The sequence below is a fragment of the Podarcis tiliguerta genome (assembly GCF_965153285.1).
Source record: "Podarcis tiliguerta genome assembly, chromosome: 4".
Classification (NCBI taxonomy): domain Eukaryota; kingdom Metazoa; phylum Chordata; class Lepidosauria; order Squamata; family Lacertidae; genus Podarcis; species Podarcis tiliguerta.
The window spans coordinates 63995223-64019150 of NC_139537.1; the positions used below are offsets into that span (position 1 = coordinate 63995223).

At 42.6% G+C, this 23928-nt stretch overlaps 1 protein-coding gene across 1 annotated transcript in view; it reads left to right on the forward strand.

Annotated features, from left to right (window-relative positions):
• Nucleotides 1-23928, forward strand: part of LOC310676126 (uncharacterized protein) — a 48526-nt gene that overhangs the window by 7503 nt on the left and 17095 nt on the right. Inside the window, exon 3 of the mRNA XM_083437510.1 lies at nucleotides 6311-6450. Within this exon, the coding sequence (XP_083293636.1) occupies nucleotides 6311-6450 (140 nt within the window). The remainder of the gene's footprint in view (nucleotides 1-6310; nucleotides 6451-23928) is intronic.

Below are 23928 nucleotides of genomic sequence, written 5' to 3' on the forward strand. Positions count from 1 at the left end.
ATTTTGTAATCCACATTCAGGAGTGAGATGGGGCGGTAGTTCTTGAGTTGAGTCTTTTCAGATTCTATCTTAGGTATCAATGTGATGAACGCTTCTTTCCACGTTTCTGGTGCCCTCTTCCCATCCATGATCTGGTTGCATACCTCCAACAAGGGTTGTGTTAAATAGTCTTTCAAAGTCTTGTAGTATTTGGAGGTAAGCCCATCCGGGCCTGGAGATTTGCCTAGTTGCATGTTCTGAATGGCACTTTCAATTTCCTGGGTGGTTATTGTAGAGTTCAAGATTGATCTTTTATCTTGAGTTATTTTTGATAGTCCATTTGTCTTTAAAAAATGATCTATCTCTGATTCTTTCTGAGGCCCCTGTACATAAAGTTCTTTAAAATATCTGTGGAAGCACTTCCTAATTTCCTCTGGTTTCTGCACCGTTCTTCCTTCAATCTCTAGATTTGTAACTGTATTCAACTTTTGTCTTTTTTTCAGCTGCCAAGCTAGCAGCTTTCCACATTTATTTGCTGATTCAAAGGATCTTTGCTTCATCTGTTTTATTTTCCATTCAATCTCCTGATTAATCAATTTTGAATATTCTGCTTGATGGAATTTAATTTCTCTCAACAGATCCTTTGACTTTGGTTTAGTTCTCAATTTTTTCTCTCCTTGATGTATTTTCTCCAGTATTTTATCTTTCTTTCCATTCCAGAGCTTCTTCTTAATTGTATTCTGTTGTATCAGAAACCCCCTCATGACAGCTTTGCTTGCGTCCCAGATCGTTCTTTTTTCTACTGTAGTATTCAAATTTATCTCAAAATAGTCCTTTAATGTTTTTTGGGCCTTTTTCACAATCTCTTGATCTCTTAAAAGAGTGTCATTCATTCTCCATCTGAAGGAACCGGTTTGAGTAAGTCTGAGATCTAATTTCAGAGCGTTGTGGTCGGAGCATGTTTTTGGGCAGATTTCCACCTTTTTAGTCTTGGGTGCCAGCCCCCTGGAGGTCCAGATTTGGTCGATCCTTGACCAGGACAGGTGGGCCTCAGAGAAGAAAGTTCCTTCTTTACCTAGGGGGTTCTTTGTCCTCCATATATCAATCAAATCCAGATTGTCAGTCATTTCAAAAAAAGTTTTAGGCAGTCTGCCGTCTGATGTTAGATTTTGGTTATAAGACTTATCCATATGTGTAGACACCACTCCATTCATGTCTCCCATCATTATGATGTTAGCATAGTCCAGATAGTCCAGCAGCGTCTCATGCAGCTTCTTGAAAAATTCTGATTTCCCGTCGTTTGGAGCATAAATTCCTAGTATCAATATTTTTTCTCCTTGGGTCTGGATTTCAATTGCCAGAATTCTTCCATATTCATCTTTGAATAAAAATTTAGGTATCAGGCTCTCCTTAGCATAAATCACCACTCCTCTTTTCTTTACCTTGTCTGAGGAAATAAACTCTTGGCCTAGTCTTTTGTTGACCAAAACTTTCCTGTGGAGCCTGGTCACATGGGTTTCTTGTAAACAAATAATATCCAATTGTTCTTTCTTCAATATATGAAACAGTTTCCTTCTTTTCTCCGGGGAATTTCCGCCATTTATATTCCAACTGAGTAGCTGCAGAGACATCCTGAACTATTCTGTTACACCTAGAGCGGTGTATCTTCTTTTTCCTCTAATTCCGAGGGTTTAGGCGTCCCTCCGCCTGCTGGCAGAGTGGGTCCTGGTTTAAGTATAGGCCAAAGGGCTGCTGCTTCTTTTTGGAGATCTTCTCCGTGGTCGTGCTGGAACTTTTGTAGATCCTCTGGTAATCTTATTTTAACCTTCTTCTGTTTGTAAGTAAATGATAGTCCTTGTGGGAACTCCCACCTATAAGGGATTGAGTTAAGTCTCAACAACTTAGCCAATTCTGAATAGGTGGCTCTCAGATCCAATAGCTGTTTAGGAATATCTCGGTAGATTTCCACCCTTTTCTCTTGTATCTCAATTGAGTTTTTGAAGTGTAGGCCTAATATTTTGTCTCTCTCCTCTCTTGATCTCAAAGCTATTAGACAGTCTCTAGATCTATCTTTTCTTACCAATCTTCCCAGTCGAAAAGCCGATACTATTTTAAAATCACTTTCTTCTTTTAAGCCCCAGAACTTTGAAAATTCTGTTGTCAAAAATCCAATCAAATCTTCTTGTTCGATTTCTGGGACCGCCCTAAACCTAAGATTAGTCTCCCGGTTTTTCAGTTCCACCAAAGAGAGATAGGTTTGTTGGTCCCCTATCTGTTTATGCAGAGGCTTGACTTCTGCTTTAACTTCCTCAACCTCTTTTTTAGCTGATGTTGCAATTTCAACGGCTTCCCCTGCCAATTTACGGTTCTCTTCCGTTGCTCCTTGCAATTTTTCAATTGCTTGGGTGTGTTGGGAAACCTGATCTGTCAATTTCTGGATCGAGGATGTAGCTTGGTCAATTTTTGTTGATTGGTTATCAATTTTTTGATTTAATGTTGACAATTGTTCCAAAACTTGTTTCAGTGCTGCCTCTGCTCCTCCTGATGCCATATCTTCCTCTTCAGATTTTTCAGGCTTTTCACTTTCTACTTTTTGTGTTGCAAGCACAGCAGGCACTGATAGTCTACGTCCCTGAGTTAAAGTTGTTTGCAAAAGCTGTGCCTGCTTTTTTGCTTTTTCTTTTTCCTTAGCTTCCTTAGCTTTGGCTGCTCTTGTCTTTCCTGTACCACTCATCAGTCAATGTTCAAGGTCAGATGTTGTAATCCCATGGGAAAGACAAGTCCAAATTTATAAACAGTCTGGAGAAAGAAAGTAAGCAAAAAAAACTTTTCCCAGGCCTTTGTTATCCAATGTCCTCTAGGGGGAGTGCCACCAAAAGTTAGTAAGAAGAAGGTAACTTTTCCGCCATTAAAGTTTCCGTTTTCAAAAACAATTTTAAAAGCAAGTTAGTTCCAAAACACTAAGAAAAAAGTCCTGCAGAGCACTTTAAAACGTTTAACAATGTTCCAACAAGGTGCCTGCAATTGTATCCACTCAAACTAAGTAAGCCCAAAAGTTGCACTTCAGTCACAAAAGTATCTGGAAGTTTGTAACAGTTCCGCAGTCAAGCAACTTCACCCGGCCACCCGAAGATTTGGGGTTAGAGTCTTCCCTCGCCCCATGGGGGACCGCTCCAAGTCCAATTTAAACTGTATTTTTTCTTCCTTTAAGAATAGAATTTCAAGTGTGCACGAAAGTCCCACTTTAAAGCCTTAAAGCTTCCCTGTTCACAGCGCTTTCCGCTCTTTAAACAGTCTGCTTTGATCTTATAAGCAGTGCCGGAAGACGGACTTCCTCTTTCTCGTCTCCCGGTTTCAGCCAAATTTCTTCAAGTTATTGTAACAAATCTTAAGTCCTTACTCACGGGTTTGCTGTTTCAGAGTAGTATTTTTTGGAAGAAAGGTCAGCGCTCATCCGTGACAGCCGCGCGGCTTCGCCTCCGCAGAAAGAGCGATGAACTCACAGCACCGCTCCCCCTCCTTCACTCCGGAGCCCCTTACGGGGTCCCTTCCGCGAATTTGGGGTCGCTCCAGGTGCCCGCCGAGTCCCACGGCCACGGACTCTCTCTGTCCGTGGTTTTTCTTGATGGGTTGCCGCTGCGCCGTAGCGAAACAACCCTTTTCTGCGGTGCCCCTCTTCAGAGCTCGAAGAGGTCCGCCATCACGGTTTCGCGCCGCCTCCGGAAGTCCGGGAGACTCGTAATCTGGTGGACTGGGTTCGCGTCTCCGCTCCTCCACATGCAGCTGCTGGGTGACCTTGGGCTAGTCACACTTCTCTGAAGTCTCTCAGCCTCACTCACCTCACAGAGTGTTTGTTGTGGGGGAGGAAGGGAAAGGAGAATGTTAGCCGCTTTGAGACTCCTTTAGGTAGTGATAAAGCGGGATATCAAATCCAAACTCTTCTTGGTATGTTTCCGCTCTTCCTCAAGGCCCAATGGCATGGTAGTCAGAAGTGGTTTGCTAGGTGGGGCAGAGCTGCTCAGCTAGCTTCTCAGACTGGTGGGTTTCTGTAGCTTACAGGGAAGCGGAGAGGTAAGATTGTGAGGAGGTCAGCATGGTGCAAACAGGACATGAGGAGCACTGGATTGGGTCTGCCAGTGTCTTTGCACCATGCTGAACTCGCTACCTGTTTGCCCCTTCCTCTCACAGTAAGTAACTGTGATTCAGTTCACAGGAGGCTGGTGAAGTGGATATGCCTCTCCTTAGTGAGCCACTTCTGATGGCAGTGCATGGTGATACTGTTACTCCACCTCAGCACATCCATCCCTCTTCCTGTAGAGCAAGCTACTGCAGCAATCTCTGCTATATGTTTGATTCCTACTTGCCAAGAGTTAACTGTTAGCTCACCACCTGCAGAGCTGGATCAAGACCTTTAGAAAACATGGGGCCTCCCTAAATGTAATTCAAAAGAAAAACAATACTAAGCCATAGTATGAAATTATACTTTTTTTTAATGACACAAAACTTACATGTATTATGAAATGCACATGCATGTGCAACATGCGCTAGATGCCCACTAATTTAGATGGGGATAAGTAATAAACAGAGAACAGAAAAATGTAGTGTGTAAGCAAGTCCAACAAATTTTTGACTTCTCCCTTGATATCTACTTTGAGGCCTTTTTTAAAAAAAAAATCAAATGTCAAATTCCTCCCAAAATCTCTCTCTCTGTGTCTCTCCGCCCTAAGCCCATGCACAGTGTGCCTGTTGGATAATGAAGCAGTAACCAGCCTGATATCATTTAGACTATATGGGCAAGGAAACGCAGTAGGTATTGAATCTGTGATAAATGTAAGTGCTTGTAATGAGATGGAGCCGTTCTGTTTTAAAGGGATTGCATTTATTTAATACAAGCCACATCGGTTAAGTTCATTTGCATCAACATCTCTTACTTCGGTGAGGAAAAGAATTAAACAAATCTTTTTGGGCGGAAACCAGGCAGAGATGAACTCTTTCGATTTCAAAGGGATGGGGGAGAGAGATTTAAGTACGTACTTAACTTTTCCACTGAAATCAATGGGGTGTTAAAGTGCTTCACTTGGCTGGGTTACATTGATCATGCTCCGCACCACCAAATGTGTTTGACGCTTTTGCTTTGGGTTTGTCCCCTGCCAAAACTTATTTGTTTAAGATACTCATTGAGTGAATGGAGGAGAACCTAAGTGCCACTGATAACAAAGATTAATATAATGGTTGCAAGTTCTTGAGAGCCTTATCAAATGTTTCAGAATCTTTAAAACTTCAAGCACTCTCACTTCACGGTACCTTTTTTTAAAAAGGACGTTTCAGTATAAAAACCCATCCACTTAACATGTTCCCCTAATTCTCTGCTACCCACCAAATAAATATTTCACAGAAAATCTTGCACATCAAACCTGTGCAGTTACTCTGATTTATTTAAAGTGCAAGAAGCCTTTAACTAGCAGGGGGGAAAGAGATTCCCTGCACTGAAGCAGAAGACGGCATATTCATTCAGCACTCATAAAAATCAGCTCCACCTTATCCAGAGCAGAGTATAAGATAAAACAAAAGCAGGATTTTCCACACGACACTTCCTACTTTTGCCCACATATTTTGCCACATATTTATTTGTTACTCCTTCACACTTACCAAATACCTGTTACTGAACCAGAATTCTTAAAAAGTGGTGAGGAAAGGGTTTTACTTTTTGACAAATGTATTTTACGGAATAAAATGAGGGTAGCAAGTTCTTCCTGAGGGGCTTGGGAGTACAGAGCTAGCATGCCTTCCAGTATTTCTCCAGTGAAAATGGGGACATCCTATTCCATAACAACTCCTTTATTTACACTCTACCCATTTGACTAGGTTATCCCAGCTACTCTGTGTGGCTTCCAACATGTGTAAAAACATAATAAAACATCAAACATTAAAATGAGTGGGGATTTGAACTCTAGTCTCCCAGGCCCTAGTCTGCCACTCTAACCATTATACCACATGGCTTGTCAGTGTCATGTCATCCCTGACCATTTGCCATGCTGACTGGTGAGTGCATGGTGTTGTACAAAATGGCAGGTTGCATGGCCAGGCTGGGGATAGGGGTACACATTTGTTGGTTTGGCTCAGGTGCCAAGGTTTCTTGGGCTGGCCTGGGGAAACAGGGGTCCCTTAAAAACTCTCAGTACTCTTCACAAACTCCCAGGATTCTTGGGGGGAAGCCATGATGGTTTAAAGTAGTACCATAGTGCTTTAAATATACCGTGTGGTTGTGTTATAGCTTTAAGAGGAACTGTTAGTTTTTGAGAGGTTTCTCTCTTTCTTTCGTTTGGTGCAGGCCTTAGAGCTGAGGCACTGTGTCACGTGGTTCCTCAAAAGCCTGTGTTTGGTGGTAATGAAGATCACTGCTGCAAAGGTACCAGAGTCTCCTGAGTATTGCCTGAAGATCAGAACTAAGAGGTGGACTACAAACGATAGGTAAGCTCATTCTTCATATTGACCTCACCCCAGGGATGTTACAGAGCAGTTGTCATGTGCAGATGGTTGGGCACCAAATGGGCCCAGGGAAGAGGAGACATGGGTCCCTGTCAATGGAAGCAGAGGATGGGGAAGCCCTAGAGATATGCAGGAAAATATTTTCAAGTCGTTGTGAAGTTGGCTGATGTTGTAGCCATTGGCAGTATTTGCATTAAGTTATAGTCTAAACCTGGAATGTGGAAAAGGATATGTCAATTGAGCTCTGTTAGGTGCTGTTTTAGACTACACCTAGACTGCCCACAAGGAAGCATTCCTACACCCGCAGTCCCTGAGTAGTTAGAGGTTTCAGGGGTGGCAGCACATACCTCAGGTGTGGTTTCCTTACAATGAAGGGCACAGCAAACGGCGATGTATTTGTAATGTATGATATCATAGATCATGTGGCATATGATTATTCCAGCATAAGATTCCAGGCCAGATCATAAGCAGAGCAATTGTGGGTGGTTGTGGAGACAGCTGGTGATGAAAGCAGCATCATGTATGCCATGAGGAAGGAAGGAAGGAAGGAAGGAAGGAAGGAAGGAAGGAAGGAAGGAAGCTTGTTTAGCTTATACGTAAATCCGGCCCTGGCTGTGGAGAATGTATCCTACATTTTCGTTTTGCAAAATATGTCAGCACGAATACACTTTAGTGCTGAGGAATTAAATAAAGAGAAGAGAAGCAGAAGGTATGTACACTCAAGTGAAATTCAGCAATAATTTATTCAGCTTTCCCAACGCTTTCCCAAGTGCCTGTTCTATCTCAAACGAAATATGAGGAGCATATGGAACTATAGATTTGGAAATTGACCCTCAAGTAGCAACCCTTTTCATGAGTGTAATTGTTTTAGTTAGTAATAACTATTCTTCTCCAGTTTTAAATATTTTAAGAAAAAGTTTCCACCTAACTGTGAATCTGTTGTCTGTTTTTTGCCTCCTGAGACCAGTAAACATATGGTAGTAGAGACTGACAACCGTACAATCAAAGAAATATTCATGCTTTTATGATCATTGTAGAGCACATAACTTCATCTACAGTTTTACATAATTTATCTTCAATGTTAGAGCAAAATGAAGTGGGTTTGAACAAGAGCAGAACCTCTGGCAACTTTTATATGGGCAACTACAGCTCAGGACCACAAAGAAATAACCTGGACCAGAAAATCATAGAATCATAGAATCATAGAGTTGGAAGAGACCACAAGGGCCATCGAGTCCAACCCCCTGCCAAGCAGGAAACACCATCAGAGCACTCCTGACATATGGTTGTCAAGCCTCTGCTTAAAGACCTCCAAAGAAGGAGACTCCACCACACTCCTTGGCAGCAAATTCCACTGTCGAACAGCTCTTACTGTCAGGAAGTTCTTCCTAATGTTTAGGTGGAATCTTCTTTCTTGTAGTTTGCATCCATTGCTCCGTGTCCGCTTCTCTGGAGCAGCAGAAAACAACCTTTCTCCCTCCTCTATGTGACATCCTTTTATATATTTGAACATGGCTATCATATCCCCCCTTAACCTCCTCTTCTCCAGGCTAAACATGCCCAGCTCCCTTAGCCGTTCCTCATAAGGCATCGTTTCCAGGCCTTTGACCATTTTGGTTGCCCTCCTCTGGACACGTTCCAGTTTGTCAGTGTCCTTCTTGAACTGTGGTGCCCAGAACTGGACACAGTACTCCAGGTGAGGTCTGACCAGAGCAGAATACAGTGGCACTATAACTTCCCTTGATCTAGATGCTATACTCCTATTGATGCAGCCCAGAATTGCATTGGCTTTTTTAGCTGCCGCGTCACACTGTTGGCTCATGTCAAGTTTTTGGTCAACCAAGACTCCTAGATCCTTTTCACATGTACTGCTCTCAAGCCAGGTGTCACCCATCTTGTATTTGTGCCTCTTATTTTTTTTGCCCAAGTGCAATACTTTACATTTCTCCCTGTTAAAATTCATCTTGTTTGTTTTGGCCCAGTTCTCTAATCTGTCAAGGTCGTTTTGAAGTGTGATCCTGTCCTCTGGGGTGTTAGCCACCCCTCCCAGTTTGGTGTCATCTGCAAATTTGATCAGGATGCCCTTGAGTCCATCATCCAAGTCGTTGATAAAGATGTTGAATAAGACCGGGCCCAAGACAGAACCCTGTGGCACCCCACTAGTCACTCTTCTCCAGGATGAAGAGGAACCATTGATGAGCACCCTTTGGGTCCGGTCAGTCAGCCAGTTACAAATCCACTGAGTGGTAGCATAGTCAAGACCGCATTTTACCAGCTTTTTTACAAGAATATCATGGGGCACCTTGTCAAATGCCTTGCTGAAATCAAGGTAGGCTACATCCACTGCGTTCCCTTCATCTACCAGGCTTGTAATTCTGTCAAAAAACGAGATCAGGTTAGTCTGACATGACTTATTTTTCAGAAATCCATGGTGACTATTGGTGATCACAGCATTCCTTTCTAGGTGCTCACAGATTGTTTGCTTGATGATCTGCTCCAGAATCTTCCCTGGTATTGATGTCAGACTGACTGGGCGGTAATTATTTGGGTCCTCTCTTTTCCCCTTTTTGAAAATAGGGACAACATTTGCCCTCCTCCAGTCTGCTGGGACTTCGCCTGTTCTCCAGGAATTCTCAAAGATGATTGCCAGTGGTTCTGAGATCACATCTGCCAGTTCTTTTAATACTCTTGGATGCAGTTCATCTGGCCCTGGAGACTTGAATACATCTAAACTAGCCAAGTATTCTTGTACTATCTCCTTAGTTATTCTGGGCTGTGTTTTCTCTACTGAATCATTTGCTCCAAATTCTTCAGGTCGGGCATTGTTTTCTTTATCGGAGAAGACTGAGGCAAAGAAGGCATTGAGGAGTTCAGCCCTTTCTGTGTCCCCTGTTTGCATTTCACCATCTTCTCCTCTGAGTGACCCCACTGTTTCTTTGTTCTTCCTTTTGCTACGAACATACCCATAAAAGCCTTTTTTGTTGCTTTTAACCTCTCTAGCAAGCCTGAGTTCATTCTGTGCTTTAGCTTTTCTGACTTTGTGTCTACACGTGCTGGCTATTTGTTTGAATTCCTCTTTGGTGGTTTCCCCCCTTTTCCATTTTTTGTACACATCCTTTTTTAATCTTAACTCAGTTAAAAGTTCTTTAGATAGCCACCCTGGCTTCTTTAGGCACCTTCCATGTTTCCGTCTCATTGGTATTGCCTGAAGTTGTGCTTTTACTATCTCCCTCTTAACAAACTCCCAGCCATCATGAACTCCCTTTCCTTTTAGTATTACTGTCCATGGGATCTCACCCAGCACTTCCCTAAGTTTTATGAAGTCGGCTTTCTTAAAGTCAAGAAATTGAGTCCTAGTATGCTTGGCTGCTCCTTTCCGTTGTATAGTAAACTTCAGAAGAGCATGATCACTTGCGCCTAATGATCCTTCCACTTCTACCCCATTAACCAGGTCATCGACATTGGTTAGGACCAGATCTAAAATGGCTGTTCCTCTTGTTGCTTCTCCCACTTTCTGGACAATGAAGTTGTCTGCAAGGCCAGTGAGGAATCTGTTTGACCTTATGCTCTTGGCTGAGTTTGACATCCAACAAATATCCGGGTAATTGAAGTCCCCCATTACTACTATCTCCCTTCCTTTTGCATGCTTGGCCATCTGTTCCAGGAAGGCATCATCTATGTCCTCCGTTTGGCTTGGGGATCTATAATAAACTCCCACAATGAGGTCACTGTTATTCTTCTCTCCCTTAATTTTGACCCAAATGCTCTCACTTTGGCTTTGAGGTTCTAAATCTTGGATCTCTTCACAGGTATACACATCCCTGACATATAACGCCACTCCTCCTCCTTTCTTGTCTGGTCTGTTTCTCTGAAATAGATTGTATCCCTCCATTTTTACATTCCAATCGTGGGACTTATCCCACCAGGTTTCAGTGATGCCTATTATGTCATATTTAGTTTGCTGTACCAAGAGCTCAAGCTCATCTTGTTTATTTCCCATGCTTTGTGCATTAGTGTACAGACATTGAAGTCCATTAGTCATTCCCCCGTGTCTCTTATTTAAGGATTTTTTCCTCCCACCATTAGGTCTGCTTGCTGTTTGCTCCATTTGGTCTATAAGTTTATGCAAACAATTTTTTGCCCCTGCAAAACCATTGTGGCAAATGGTGTACATAATGAATTTATAGTCCAGCATGCTGAATCATCTGCAAACATGGCAGTGTAAGCCTCTGTACAAATATATCAGCATTTTAAATGATGGGGAGGAGGAATAAGCAGTAGCAATGCACATGTTCATTCCTTTAAATTGGTTCCCTTTCAGTTGAATTGTTTATTAGCAAGCTCTGTTGTGTCTGTATTAAAGGCTTTTAAGTATAGCTTGGAATAAAGCTCAATAACAAGAAAACACTCACTCCCCCCCCCCACCCCCCAATGTGATGAAATGTTGGTAAACGTTGAATATCTGACACAGAGGCATGACCAGAGAACAATGGAATTAGAATGGTAATTTTTAGTTACTATATTAATATATTTTAGTTGCTATATTAATATATGTACCTTTGTCAGTTACTGGTGTTCACCCTCAGCTGGGCCATGATCAGGGTGACTGCCCCACAAGAAAACAGAGGCAGAAATCTATCTTGAGGTGAACAACCTTAGGCTCTTTCTAAGTGCACACAAAAACCTTCTGTTGCTTTCTCTATGGCATGCTTTCCATGACTTGAGGAGTCCTACATACCTACAAGACACAATCCTTTAAGTTCTTTCTTCCCGTTCTAAGAAACACCGCAAATTTGATAGGGTAGTTTTAACAGAGGGCTTCAAAAACCCGTCTGAAACTTACTAGGAGAAAAAAGCTAACCTAAAGTTACAACAGTCAAAAGTTTGATCGAATTCTTCTTACATGCTGTTTTCTATATCTATCTGGCATGGCGACAGAATGGGGAGAAAACCACCCTTGCAGAGTGACTAATTTTTGTGACAGGGCTGTCTCTTGCTATTAAGTTTCTCTTGCACCCTTTCTAGTCCCTTTCTATGGGGGGGGGGGGAAAGTCCTGCAAAGAACTTGAGACAAAATGACCCAAACTTGCCTAAAATGTACTTTCATATGTGAGGAGATTTATTAAAATGACACTATACTCTGTTGCAGAAGCATGCATCTGATGCTAATAGTTAAAGGCATTTCGGACCAATAAGTCATTAGTCTGTGGAAAACAGAAAGCTTTGGGGGAAGCACATATTGTGCCTATAAACATCATCAGCCACCGTTCTCTGACTCTTGAGCACGACTTGAAACAACCTCTGTATGATGACTGGTTCCCATGAAGGTTTTATATGTAGCAAATTGGACCCACTTCAAGTAGACATTCTCTACCAGGCACTCCTAGTAGTAGCTGCTAGAGGTATGAAAGCAGTCAAAACAACTGGTGGGACCCATCTGGCAGTCTTCACACATAACATTTCCACGTATTGTTTTGAGTTAAGTGGCACTGGTAATAAGTAGACCTGCCATCAGGCTAAGCATAGGAAACTTCTCCATCCATAGTTGGCCCACTGTTCCTTACAGTGGCTAGCAGTAGCTCTCCAACGTTTGTCATAGGGCATCAAACCTGGATCCTTCCCTTAAAATTCTGGGTATCCTAATTCATGTCATCATGGTCCTGTGTACAACTTTCTTTGGCTCAAACTAATAAGCTCCGTGCCTGGATCTCCCAATGTCTCCTTCTTTCCCTAAAAGCAAATGCACCTTTTCGAAGCATGGTGTTTGAGATCAGAGCCATAGCATGTATTATGAAAGCATGCAGTTCACAGCAGCACCGGGAGGGAGATGTTTTGCACTGGGAAATTGCCTGCCCTGATCCAAATGGCCCTTCACCACATGGCTGCTTTTAAGAAGAATCACACATATCCTGAAATAGGTGAAGTTTGTCCCTTAATACTAGTTCTTGTTCCAGTATGCCAGTGTTGAGAACCCTCCAGTCTTGCCATTAGTGCAATAGCTATCCTTCAAACTGCTGTGCCATTTCCCCTTTGCCAGCTCCCGTGTGTCAAAGCAGTCCTGTAGAAGAGTAATAACTGATAATATGAGAGGGGTATTTGTTTCTTAGAAAGTGGAATGGAGTCAGTTTGGCCTAGTCATATTCTGAATTGATGCAGCTTGAACTCAGCAATGCTTAAAACCAGGTTCAAGTTGTAATGCTTTCTCAATCTCACATGAATTGCGTCTTTGTTTGAAAAAAGTTGGTTTGTTTCATGAATTATCGTCACTTTTTCTGATGGTTCCCTGAATTGGGGTTGTCAACCGACAACAGCGATAAACCAAGCTGTTCATGTTATCAGCTGTGGAAGACTCTGCCAATAGATACACATTGGCTCCTTCAGTGCCACCTTTTAAACACCTGCTGATAACTTTTCTATTCTGCCAGCCCTAGGCAGACCATTAAGAGTACATCCCCACAATTGTCTATAGATTTATTTATTTATTTATTATTGCTTTTAACTTGTTTTTAACTTTTTATGGCTTTACTGTCTGGTTTTTGTTTTATATTGCAAACCCCTGTGATTATTTTTTTTTTTATGATGCAGCAGCATATAAATATTTTAATAAATAACTGGTTTTCTTTGATAAAATTATTGCAGTAATACGTTTCTCAGAGGCGGCAGGGTGAGCTAGCATATGGCTACAAACCAAAATGACTATGTTGTCCTTCCATTGTTGGAGGCAGTTTGCTTGGCCCCTGCAAAAAGAGGATGCTGGACCAGTTGGGCCATTGATCTGATCCAACGGGACTCTTTTTATTTAAGAAGACCATGTTTTTTTCTTTATTGTTTTCTATTCTCCCCTTGGTTTGAGGGTAAAATAAAAGTTGATGCTCCATTCTAAGTCAGCTTTCTCTCTCTTCTATGATGGTCTTGCTCATTAGGCCACTTTGACCGAATTTATTTATTTTTTTGCATAGCACCGTGCAGTGAACAGGATCTGAATTGAAGCCACCTTTGGGTGTTGCTTCCTTTTTAAGGATTGCAGAGGGACCCTCTGTACATGTGTGCACACTTAGGGGTCCATGTATCACCCAGTTCCTCACATCCTCCCTGCCCATCATACTGAGAAGGGCATTTTGCTCATTAGAATAACAATGGTCCGTTTCCTTACCTGTTTTTTTTAATGGATGAATGGAAGTGAGGATACACTGACTTTTCTATAAACACTTGGATACACTTCTGCTTTTGTCCCCAATTCTCCCTTCTCCTTTGTTTTGCTGCTCTTGCGTCTTCACCTTTCAGCACCTGGCAAATCCCTCATGATGCAAGCGGTTCTAGTCCCACCTTGAACAATGGGAAGAGTTCCCAAGGAAACCTGCAAATTCAACAAAGATAACCCCAATGTGTCAGAAGCTCTACAGCGCGGAATGGTAATGCACTGTCCTTTCCATCCAAATTGGTAAGGGTATCTAATTAATTTGGCAGAGTTTCCCAGCCCTCAATTACGGCATCTGTTGCAGCACAGAACAATCCAGAGCAACCATCTGTCTTTCTACATGTAAAATGAATGGATGAGCAAAGATATAATTTTATTTTAGCAGCAGAGGGTAGGAACGAGCATGATACCCAGGCTGAAGCTGTACACTTCAAATTGTCAAGGTTAATTACCAGAGAAATATACAGAGCTGCATATTGGGCTGGAGTAGGCTTGGTGTTCCGTGCCAAAGCACAGTTGGAAGGAGATTAGCAACGAGCAAGTTATACAGGATCATACAGGTTTTGTTATATTGGATGTATAAATCTCTTTACCTCTTCCAGCTAATCAGTGCTCATCCCGGTTGCCCACCTGAGGCCCATCTTTCTGCCAAGAGCATCTTGGGCAAGAGAAGCAAAGGGGAACTGTGCAACATCCGCTGTGTCTGGATGTAAACCCAGCATTTGACTGCAGCTGACCCACTCAGGGACTTGGAATTTAAGACCTGTTTCTGATAGCACCCATTTTGCATGTGGAAGTGGAGAAACACAACAGCAGGCATGGTTGTGTGTGTGTGGTTTTTGGGTTTGATGAAAGCATCTCTATGGGGTGTATGTAAATAAGCAATGAACTGTGGCTCCCGTACAGCAGAGGGAAGATCATGCACAAACAGGTGCTGCGGATGTGTCTCTCGGGGCGTGGGAACAAGGGTCTAAAAGGTGAAAATGAGAGTGCAAGCATGAAGCCTTATCAAACGGTTTCGAAGAGCACCAATAACCAGTTCAGGCAAAGAACTGGATTCAGTCCACTCGTGCATCCACATGTGGTTTTGAAGGTGATTTCAGTGGGGCTTCTCAGGTCTTTCCAGTTCTGGTAAACACATGTGTTTCACTTGTTGGATCAAGGCAATAGCTTCACCATCCTCCATCATGAGCTCAGACATGCAGTTGAAGGAGCTTTTGCCTTCAGATGAGAAAAACAGGAAACCTCTGCATGTGTAGTCTTTTGGTTTGTATTGATCAGATACGCTTTAGAACATGGGTAGGCAAACTAAGGTCCGGGGACCAGATCCGGCCCAATCACTTTCTAAATCCAGGAATCAGCGTGTTTTTATATGAGTAGAATGTGTCCTTTTATTTAAAATGCATCTCTGGGTTATTTGTGGGGCATGGGAATTCGTTCATTCCCCCCCCCCCCAAAAAAATATAGTCTGGCCCCCCACAAGGTCTGAGGGACAGTGGAATGGCCCCCTGCTGAAAAAGTTTGCTGACCCCTGTTTTAGAGTATACAATGTGGTTTTCTCAGATCTTCAGCTCTTGTCATTGCATACATCTTTGGCAAGTGTTGCCAGAGATGTTATGTTGTTTAAACAATTTTCAACAAGAAGGATTCATTCCAAAGCTCATGGTGTATAAAATAAAATCCATTATGTTCTTTTCGTCAGGGCTACATAAACCAGAAAACAAAACACAAACTGTTTAGATTGCAATCCTATGGCCCCTGAAAGGGCATCCCTGGGGCGATAGGATACCTCAGATTGCTTTAAGTGCTCGTGGAAATTCATCACCAATTTAGTGCAAATTTCTCCCAATACAGACATTTTTCTAGGAAATTTTGCCTAATAAACATGTTTTGCAAAACAATTTCCTGTAATATAAGACACCTTTGTATGTTTTATCACTGATATATGCATTTTTATGCACACTTTACCCTAGTATATGTCTTTTTGTACAGGGTACTTGAACATAGAACTGCACCGCAAAATTCTGAGGTGTGAATTGCGAACGATGGTCGGTGTTTTTTTAAGTTTGCATATTGTTTCATAAAGTGCAAATCTGGTAGGTTTGCTTTTAAATTCAGCCAGAAGCAAAGGGCAGCAGGGTCATGGCAAAAGCAGAAAATCCCAGCTTGAGCTCCTTAGAGTTGCACTTAGAGTTGTATGCCCAGGCCTATCAGGAATGCTTTTATACTGACAATACCGGCACTCTTAGACCTTCAGTTCTCTTGTGTGTGTCAAACTGGAATGTCCTGATTTAAATTTTATTCAGCCTTTATTGATTTTTCTTCTTTTTCTTAGCAAGGAGAAGGCATGATGTATATTCCTGTGAGCCAGAAGGAATGGAGAAGCATGATTAAAAATGACCTACTTTAGTATGATAAATAATACGTCAAAAATTGAACAGATGGACCCCTGCTGCTACATTCAAGACTAATTTCTCACCCTTCTTCATGCTCAGGTTTGGTGCTACATTATAACTGCATCATTCTAAGCCTTTCAGCTTGACCCATCTGATAGACAATGGTTCCTTGTATTGAATACAGTATATTCTCTACAGCCATATTTATGCATGGTTATCCGTGTTAAATCAAACTCACTGAGGGTGGCATGGGGGTTCCCTGTAACTGGTGGCTTCACCTTTGACTCTGAAAGAGTCTTCAAACTGCATTCAGTTGAATGCATCAGCACACAGGCTTCTATTGGAAATGCTGAATGTTCCTAGATGCCTCTTTTACACAACGGGAAGTGAAGCTGGTGGGGAGGAGGACATTGGCAGTGGCGTCCACCCCCCCCTTTCCCCCATGCAGCTTTATTTCAGCACAGAGAACTTAATGTAGGGTCCGCCAGCATGGTGCCAGGGTGCCTGCTGGTATCTCCTGTGGTGCCTGAGAAATGTCTAATTACGTATCCCTTCAAAAATCTACATTGTGTTAAAGATTCTTTGCTCTTCCTGTGCAGTTCCTGTTTGCACTGGCTTACCCTTTCATACATAAAACACTCTCTTAAATAAGCCCACATTTCAATGGATGCCAGCATATTCAGTGGACACTCTCTCTTCTGTTCTGAACAAAGAAGAGGTACACAGAGCTTCTCTTTTTGAGTGTTGCATTGGCTGATGTAGGCACCTTTTCCCTGTTGCATGTGCCCACACTAATTTGTGGTCCTATCTCTTTTTCTGCTCCTTTAGGTGTGGAAGCCATTTTGTGTTGCCCCACATTCCCATGGCAACCATTTTGTGTTATGCTACACTCCCATGGCAGCCATCAAAGTTCCAAATGTGCCCACTGGCCATGAAAGGTTAGAAACCTTGATATAATACCTGAATATTGCTACCATTATGTTTTTATATGTGTTGGAAGTCATCTAGTGTGGATGGGGCAACCCAGCCAGATGGGCAGGGTATAAATAAGAAAATTATGCTCATCACCATGTATGTATATTGCTGGCACATACTTAAATTGTGCCCATAGTGGTGCCCATTTGCCTGATTGCCACCGAAAACCTTACTTTATTATTAGTAATAACAATTAAATTTCTGTACAGTGGTACCTCTGGTTACATACGCTTCAGGTTACATACTCTGCTAACCCATAAATAGTACCTCGAGTTAAGAACTTTGCTTCAGGATGAGAACAGAAATCGTGCTCCAGCAGCGCGGCGGCAGCAGGAGGCCCCATTAGCTAAAGTGGTGCTTCAGGTTAAGAACAGTTTCAAGTTAAGAACAGACCTCCGGAACGAATTAAGTACTTAACCTGAGGTACCACAGTACTGCCCTTCATCTGAGAGTCACAGGTGGTTTACAATATAAAAACACAGAAATAAATAACATAGTAACAAGCAAAACAACACCCCCCACTATTTTGTGGCTACTAAATTGTGATAACTCCAAATTTCAAGCAATTTTGAGTCTTTTATTTTTATTTTTGGACAGCTGCATTACTCCACACTGCAGAATTCCATAATGTTTTTGTGCTATTGTTCATGAAGCTATTGTTCATGGCTTGTTTAATGCGTGTTATCTAGTAAACATTCACTTAGGTTTGCTCACAATTCAGTACATCCTCCTTGAGAATGAACTATTCAAATTAATTATATTGCTACTTGAAGGGAGAGAGAAAAAAGGACAGACAAATTCCTTTCTGTAAGCTCCTTTTAGGTTAAAAAAATACAGTATGTAATACTGGCATGTGTCTTCTGAATTACATAAAATGTTTATTTTGAACTTAATCTTTGAAAATCTCTTTGGTGGGGAAGACCATCACAATCCAAATGTAGGGTTACAATACGGCTGGAATTTCCCAGACATATCTGGAATACCGAAACAACTTTTCTGTCCAGATTTTCACTGTTTGAATGGCAACCCTACCAAATGCATTTCTGTGGTATTTTATTTGTTTTGCTTATTCACTACCATTCACCATCCACAGCTAATTAACACAAAATATTATACTTATTTCCCTTTCCTATACAAAGAATCATGTCTGGTAGGTATACCAGCTTTTCCTAACCTGGTGCTTTTAGATGCAGGACTACAACTCCCATCAATCACTTGCCATTGGCCATGCTGATGGAAGTTGTCCAAAACATCTGGAGTGCACCTGACTGAGGAAGGCTGGTGTAAACGGACTCATTTATATCAGTAGAATCTGTGCACACTTTCTGTGCCCCTCTCAATTCAGTCCCCCCCCCATAGGTGGTTTTCAGAATTGAAAACACAAGTTGTCATCTCCTATCTCCACTACTGCCAAGTGAAATGTCAAATTCTTCTGAATACTTGTCTGTGGCAAATTGGTGTGAGAAGAACTAATGATAATGGACGGAAAGTGTGTTCTCCTTCATGGAGAGCATGTGTTGCGGTGGGGTCTGCTGAGCCACCCCTCTGTTACCAGACAGGGTCTCTAAAAATGGCCCGGGGCAGTGATTGGTTCACTGGGTTGCTGGGGTAAAAGTTATGTTGCAATTTTGGTGGGAGGGGTAAAATGTTTAAATACTCTGCACACAGCCTGGAGCTTTCTCTTTGCTGCGTGCAACGGATCACCCGCCCACCCGCCCTTGAGTAAGGGGTTGTTGCATTGACCTTGCTATGCCTGTCATGGGGTCGTCTGCCATTGGGGCAGGGGCCTGGTAGGAATTTTGTCCATCTGGCTGATTGGCTGGGCCATTGGTTTTTGCCTACTGCGTAGCAAATCGTCACAACTTGTAAGGTTGTGGTTAGGCATTGGTTATAAATTGGTGGAGGAGGGGTTAGGATAGGCTGGGCCTGCCCCTCCATGGTTGCTGCGGAAAGGGAATTCTGTTAAAGGAATCCTGGGGCTTGCCATCTTTTCGTCCACTCCCTGGAATGGGACTAGGGCCGGCAAGCCTTCAGGGAGCATGCGGATGAGAATTGAGGGTCTGTGACTCAGCTCCATTTCTCCCCAACTTGTTTTCCCGCACTGTCTTTCGGTGGTGCCCGGAAGTCAGTTCTGTCCCCAGGCGGGGGGGACAGATAGTCTTAACCAATGCCTAAACAACCACTCACGGTTTTGTATTTAAATAAAGTTGTGGCCAAAATTATGCCAAAAACCTTAAACAAAAATTAAGTGTGCGTTGTGAGTTATTTGGGGGGTGGCCTGGGGACCTCGACACGCAACCCTCTGCCCCATGTACATGGACAGTGGTACCTTGGTTCTCGAATTTAATCCATTCTGGAAGTTCGTTTGACTCCTGGAACAGTTCAAAAACCAAGGCATGGCTTCTGATTGGCTGCAGGAGCTTCCTGCAGCCAATTGGAAGCCGTGTAAACCATGTTGGTTGTTCGGCTTTCAAAGCACATTCACAAACCAGAACAGTCACTTCCGGGTTTGTGGCGTTTGGGGGCTGATTTGTTTGACAACCAAGGCATTTGACAACCAAGGTACCACTGTATTTAAAATCCACTTTGAGTCGTCCCCCCCAAACAATCAATCAACCAGTGTATAAATTTTATGAAATAAACATAACCTCTTGCTGTCATATGAGGAGTTTTGCAGGTCTGAGACCGCTGTGTTGAAAAAGGATGGAATGGAACTTGACACAGTTGAATGGGCATTGGATCTAATCGGTTGTCATGTGGAAACAACCGCTTTTCAGTGCTATCATCCAGCTGGCATGTATCTTTAGTGCACAACTGGTAAAGTGGAACACATCTTGTTGACGAAGATCCCCTTTCCATAAAAAGTAACAAACCAAAATCATGACCGAAAAATAATTGACACTTCACATACATTATACATTTGTACCAGTTCCAAAGATGGTGTAAATCCAACCTGACATGGCACATCTGGAAAATACGTTTTCCTTATTGCTCTGAAAATAATGTTGGAAGTGCTTTAAATGTAACATAAACTATGGCCTACAGGCAAAGGATTCTTAAGTCTGTCTTCCCAAGAGTAGCAAAACTGTTGGCAGAGGTCTCCTTTTATGCATTTTGGCTGCTTACTCTTGTATACAAGGGCCCAGGCAGAATCAGGGAAGAATTTGTTGTTTGTGCTTAGCAGGAAAGGGTTAAAAAGTGCTTTGTGTGTGCCTGATTCATGGGGGATTTAAACTGCAGGAAACAGAGCAGTGGTGCAATGTAGATAATTTTAGACTCTGGACTCTGGTGTTATTTGTGTGTGTTGCAGGGAAGTGCTCTTAGGTGTATTACTTCACTTCAGATTGTGGCAAGCCAGCTGTACTATATTGGGGGGGGGGGGGCTTCCTGCTCTTTCTGCAGAGGGGAGCCATGGACTTCTGCCTGGAAGTCTTGTACTGACAGCACCATTGCAGCAGAATTAATGCTGGCTGGGCCTTCAGCCCTAGCTGCTGCTGTAACCTGTAGCCTAACCACCATCCAGATGCAAAGAAAAGGTGCATGAATGTGCACACAAGGACTGATGTGATTTAGTACCCACCGACTAGTTTTCCATACATAGTAGTGATTGGATTGAGTTCCACAGGGTGGATGTTTCTATCTTCCCAATGTGAGAATGGACAATGGCAAATAACTGGAGTGCAGACATGAGTAAATAAGTATGATGTGTTGCCTGCCTGAGGTATGAGCAGCTAGAATACAAAACAGGAATACACTGGAACAAGTAGGAGGCAGCTGTTTATTGTGGAAGATGCATACTTTTTTGGCCGATGTAATCTGCTGAAAGCATGCAGGTGAATGAGCTGTTGACGGTATGACATTATTAGGACCAGGAATGCCAAAGTTGATGGAGGGCCAGAGCTAGATTTGGGGTTTTTTCCCTAACTGTTGCTTGGTCAAGTTCTGCTGATCGGAGATGCTAATTTTGAAATCAGTAGGGGGATCATTTCACATGGGTGAAAGGCCTGCTTTGAGATATATGCAAGAGTCAAGATTTGATTCCAGTCACACTTATGTAGGAGCAAGCCTCACAGTACACAGTAGGGTTTGCTTGCTGAGTCAACATGTGTAGGATTGTGCCTAACTTGCAAAAAAGGAGAGGTCATTTTTTTCTAGCTCCATATCCTTTGGCCTTCTTAAATAGCACCTCTGCAGTTGGTCAGTAGCTGTTTCAGATTGGGCCTTCTCCCAGATAACACCTAAGAGAATTGTAATGTTTGAGTCTTGAGTATATAGATGCTATCTTGTCAAATTCAATGGGAAAGTATGATGCTGCCAGGATAAAGATATCCCTATAGCAGCCGCTTGAATTCTGTGAAACGCAGTAAACAGAATTGGGGATGGAAGCATTATAGTTTATATCATATGTCTGGAATTATTACTTTGGCAGGAGTGAGGTGGGCGCAGGTGGCATTCAAATGCCCCATTAGGTGCATGAGCAAATTCATACTTGGCAGTTAGCTGCCCTCTGTCAAACTGCAGTTTAAGGTTTGTGAACACTAAATGCTGCTGTGGCAGCCACTCACACATCTACAGGCATTCAAGTCTTGGGAGCTTGCATTTTATCTATGATCAAGTTCAGCTCGGTAGACAGACACAAGCTCCCAAGTCCATTCATTTCATGTGTGTGTTTATCATTTTTGAATACTCAAGTCTGGCTCCCCATGACATTGTGCTTGTTGCCATTTATTTGAATGCTTTAAAAAGACATATAAAAAATTGTTCTGTTGTATTTTACTGGGAATCAAATGTGGGGCACCTGCCAATAAGAGAAAAAAAAAACCCTTTGGGTACAATCTCTCTCTCTCTCTCTCTCTCTCTCTCTCTCTCTCTCTCTCTCCCTCCAACCCCTACTTACAATATTTTTCTTATTTAATCATGGAATGTCCCACTTTTCCTTAGGATGTCCATATTTTCAATGCTGAAAATACGGACATGACCTCAGTGAGGGTATGGCCTTAGTGACTTCCAGGATACACATGACAGGGTCCTTTTTGCATAACCCCAGGGAAAGCCATGCCTCATCAAGATTGGGGCCAATGTCACATAACTGTGGAATGGGGCCATGGGTGCAGTCTCACTGCCCCTTTCTTTGAGAGGCCTTTTGTTGCTTGTATGGACCAGACTTGACTACTGAGAATTCTAATGGCTCCCTCAAAGACAGCCAGAGGAAGCTAGAGGGGATTGTACAGCTATCTGTTCCATCTCTTCTTTATCTTTTCTTTCATTGGCAGCTGATTGTGGTTGCTCTTCCCAAAAACTCAGAAAAAATAGCCACTAACTGAGAGAGAGATAAGTGTCAACAACGGAGAAAGGTGGTTAGTGGACCTACAAGAAACATGAATGAATACTGGAGAAAGGTGATCAATGGGTCTACAATCCCTTCCAACTTTCTCCTTGAAGAACCTACATAATTCTCAACAGTCAGAGTCTTGCTCTTCTTCAGAACAGTTTCATGTGATGAGGTGACACGCAGCCAGGGTCTCTGTAAAGGGAAGCTACAGTGGGTTAGGAAGGCATTGCCATCTTCCAACCCTGTTGAGGTCCCAACTGAAAAGGATGCAGAAAGTTATCATTACAGGGCACAATGAGACATCCCACAGGGAAGTGTCGCAGAAAATTCTTCTGGTCCAGTTAAGATAAATCAACCTGACAATGTCAGAAGTGAATATCAGATACTTGCTGGTACAAAGGGAGCGGAAAGAAGACATCTCTTTAGGGACAAGAGAGGTAGAAACAAAACAAAAAACAGAATGTCATCTGATACCATAGGACAGCCGACACCAAGTCTGAGGTCGAGTCATGTCAGCTAAAGACAGCTCTGAAATCTGGCTAGGAGGTTTTCTTAGGCAATCAGTGAGATTTTGGAAGCAAGCAGGCAGAAGGAGGTTAGATATTGACTGCTGTCTTGTTCTGCAATTAGGAACCTATGAGCTGTGAGTATTGGCAATATGATATTCCAGGGCCCAAGGATTCCCCTAGACCTCCAATATCTTGCCCCCCAACATGTCTGGCCCTACAGGGTTAACTTGCCTCTCCCGTACCCAGTACCTTCCTTATTTCGTGCATTAAGTCAAAACATGAACAAGGAGCAAGTTAGTGTCTAGAAACTCATGCTTTGCAAATGGAGTTTACCTGAACAGAGGTGTAGCTATGTGGAGATTTTCCACAGCTGGTCAAGGAGCTCTGTGAAGAACCTCCTAAGAATTCTCAGCACCATTAACAAACTACAGTTCCCAGGATTCTTTTGGTGGAAGCCATGACTGGTATAAGAGTGCTTTAAAAGTATGTTGCAGATGTGACACCTTATTTTATTGACCTATGTGAAGTGGAGATAAGCAGGAGGGTGGAGCAGGCAATAAAATGAGCATTCTGGGGTTTGCATCTTGGATCAGCCCAGAGCAAATATTAAGGAATGGGAAGTTAGGAGGACAAAGAGATTTCCTTCACCATCCTATATATACACACCAGCATAGTCTTGTCACAGGGCTGGGTGGGATGTTTAAATAGTTAACAAGAAGTACTGTGATTATGTAAGTGTGTTTTAAAATCTTGGAGTGAGCATGAAGTCTCATTCCTAAGGGCATAAACTAACTGCTAACCAAGGAGGAGGGGGAGAAAAAACACACACCATCCCTTGTGGCGAGGTCATTCTATAAATGCCTGCTGCCAAGTCTGCAAAGTGCTCTGGAAGCTTTGGATGAAAAAGAATTCACAAGTATTTGGGGAAGCAGGGAGGGGGAAAAAGATGCTGAATGGCCTATTAGGCATCCTATTAGGTCTTTCCTTCCAGTCTCAGATGTCAGTTGAATTGTTTACATAGTGCCGCACCAAAATTGTACAGCAAAAAGG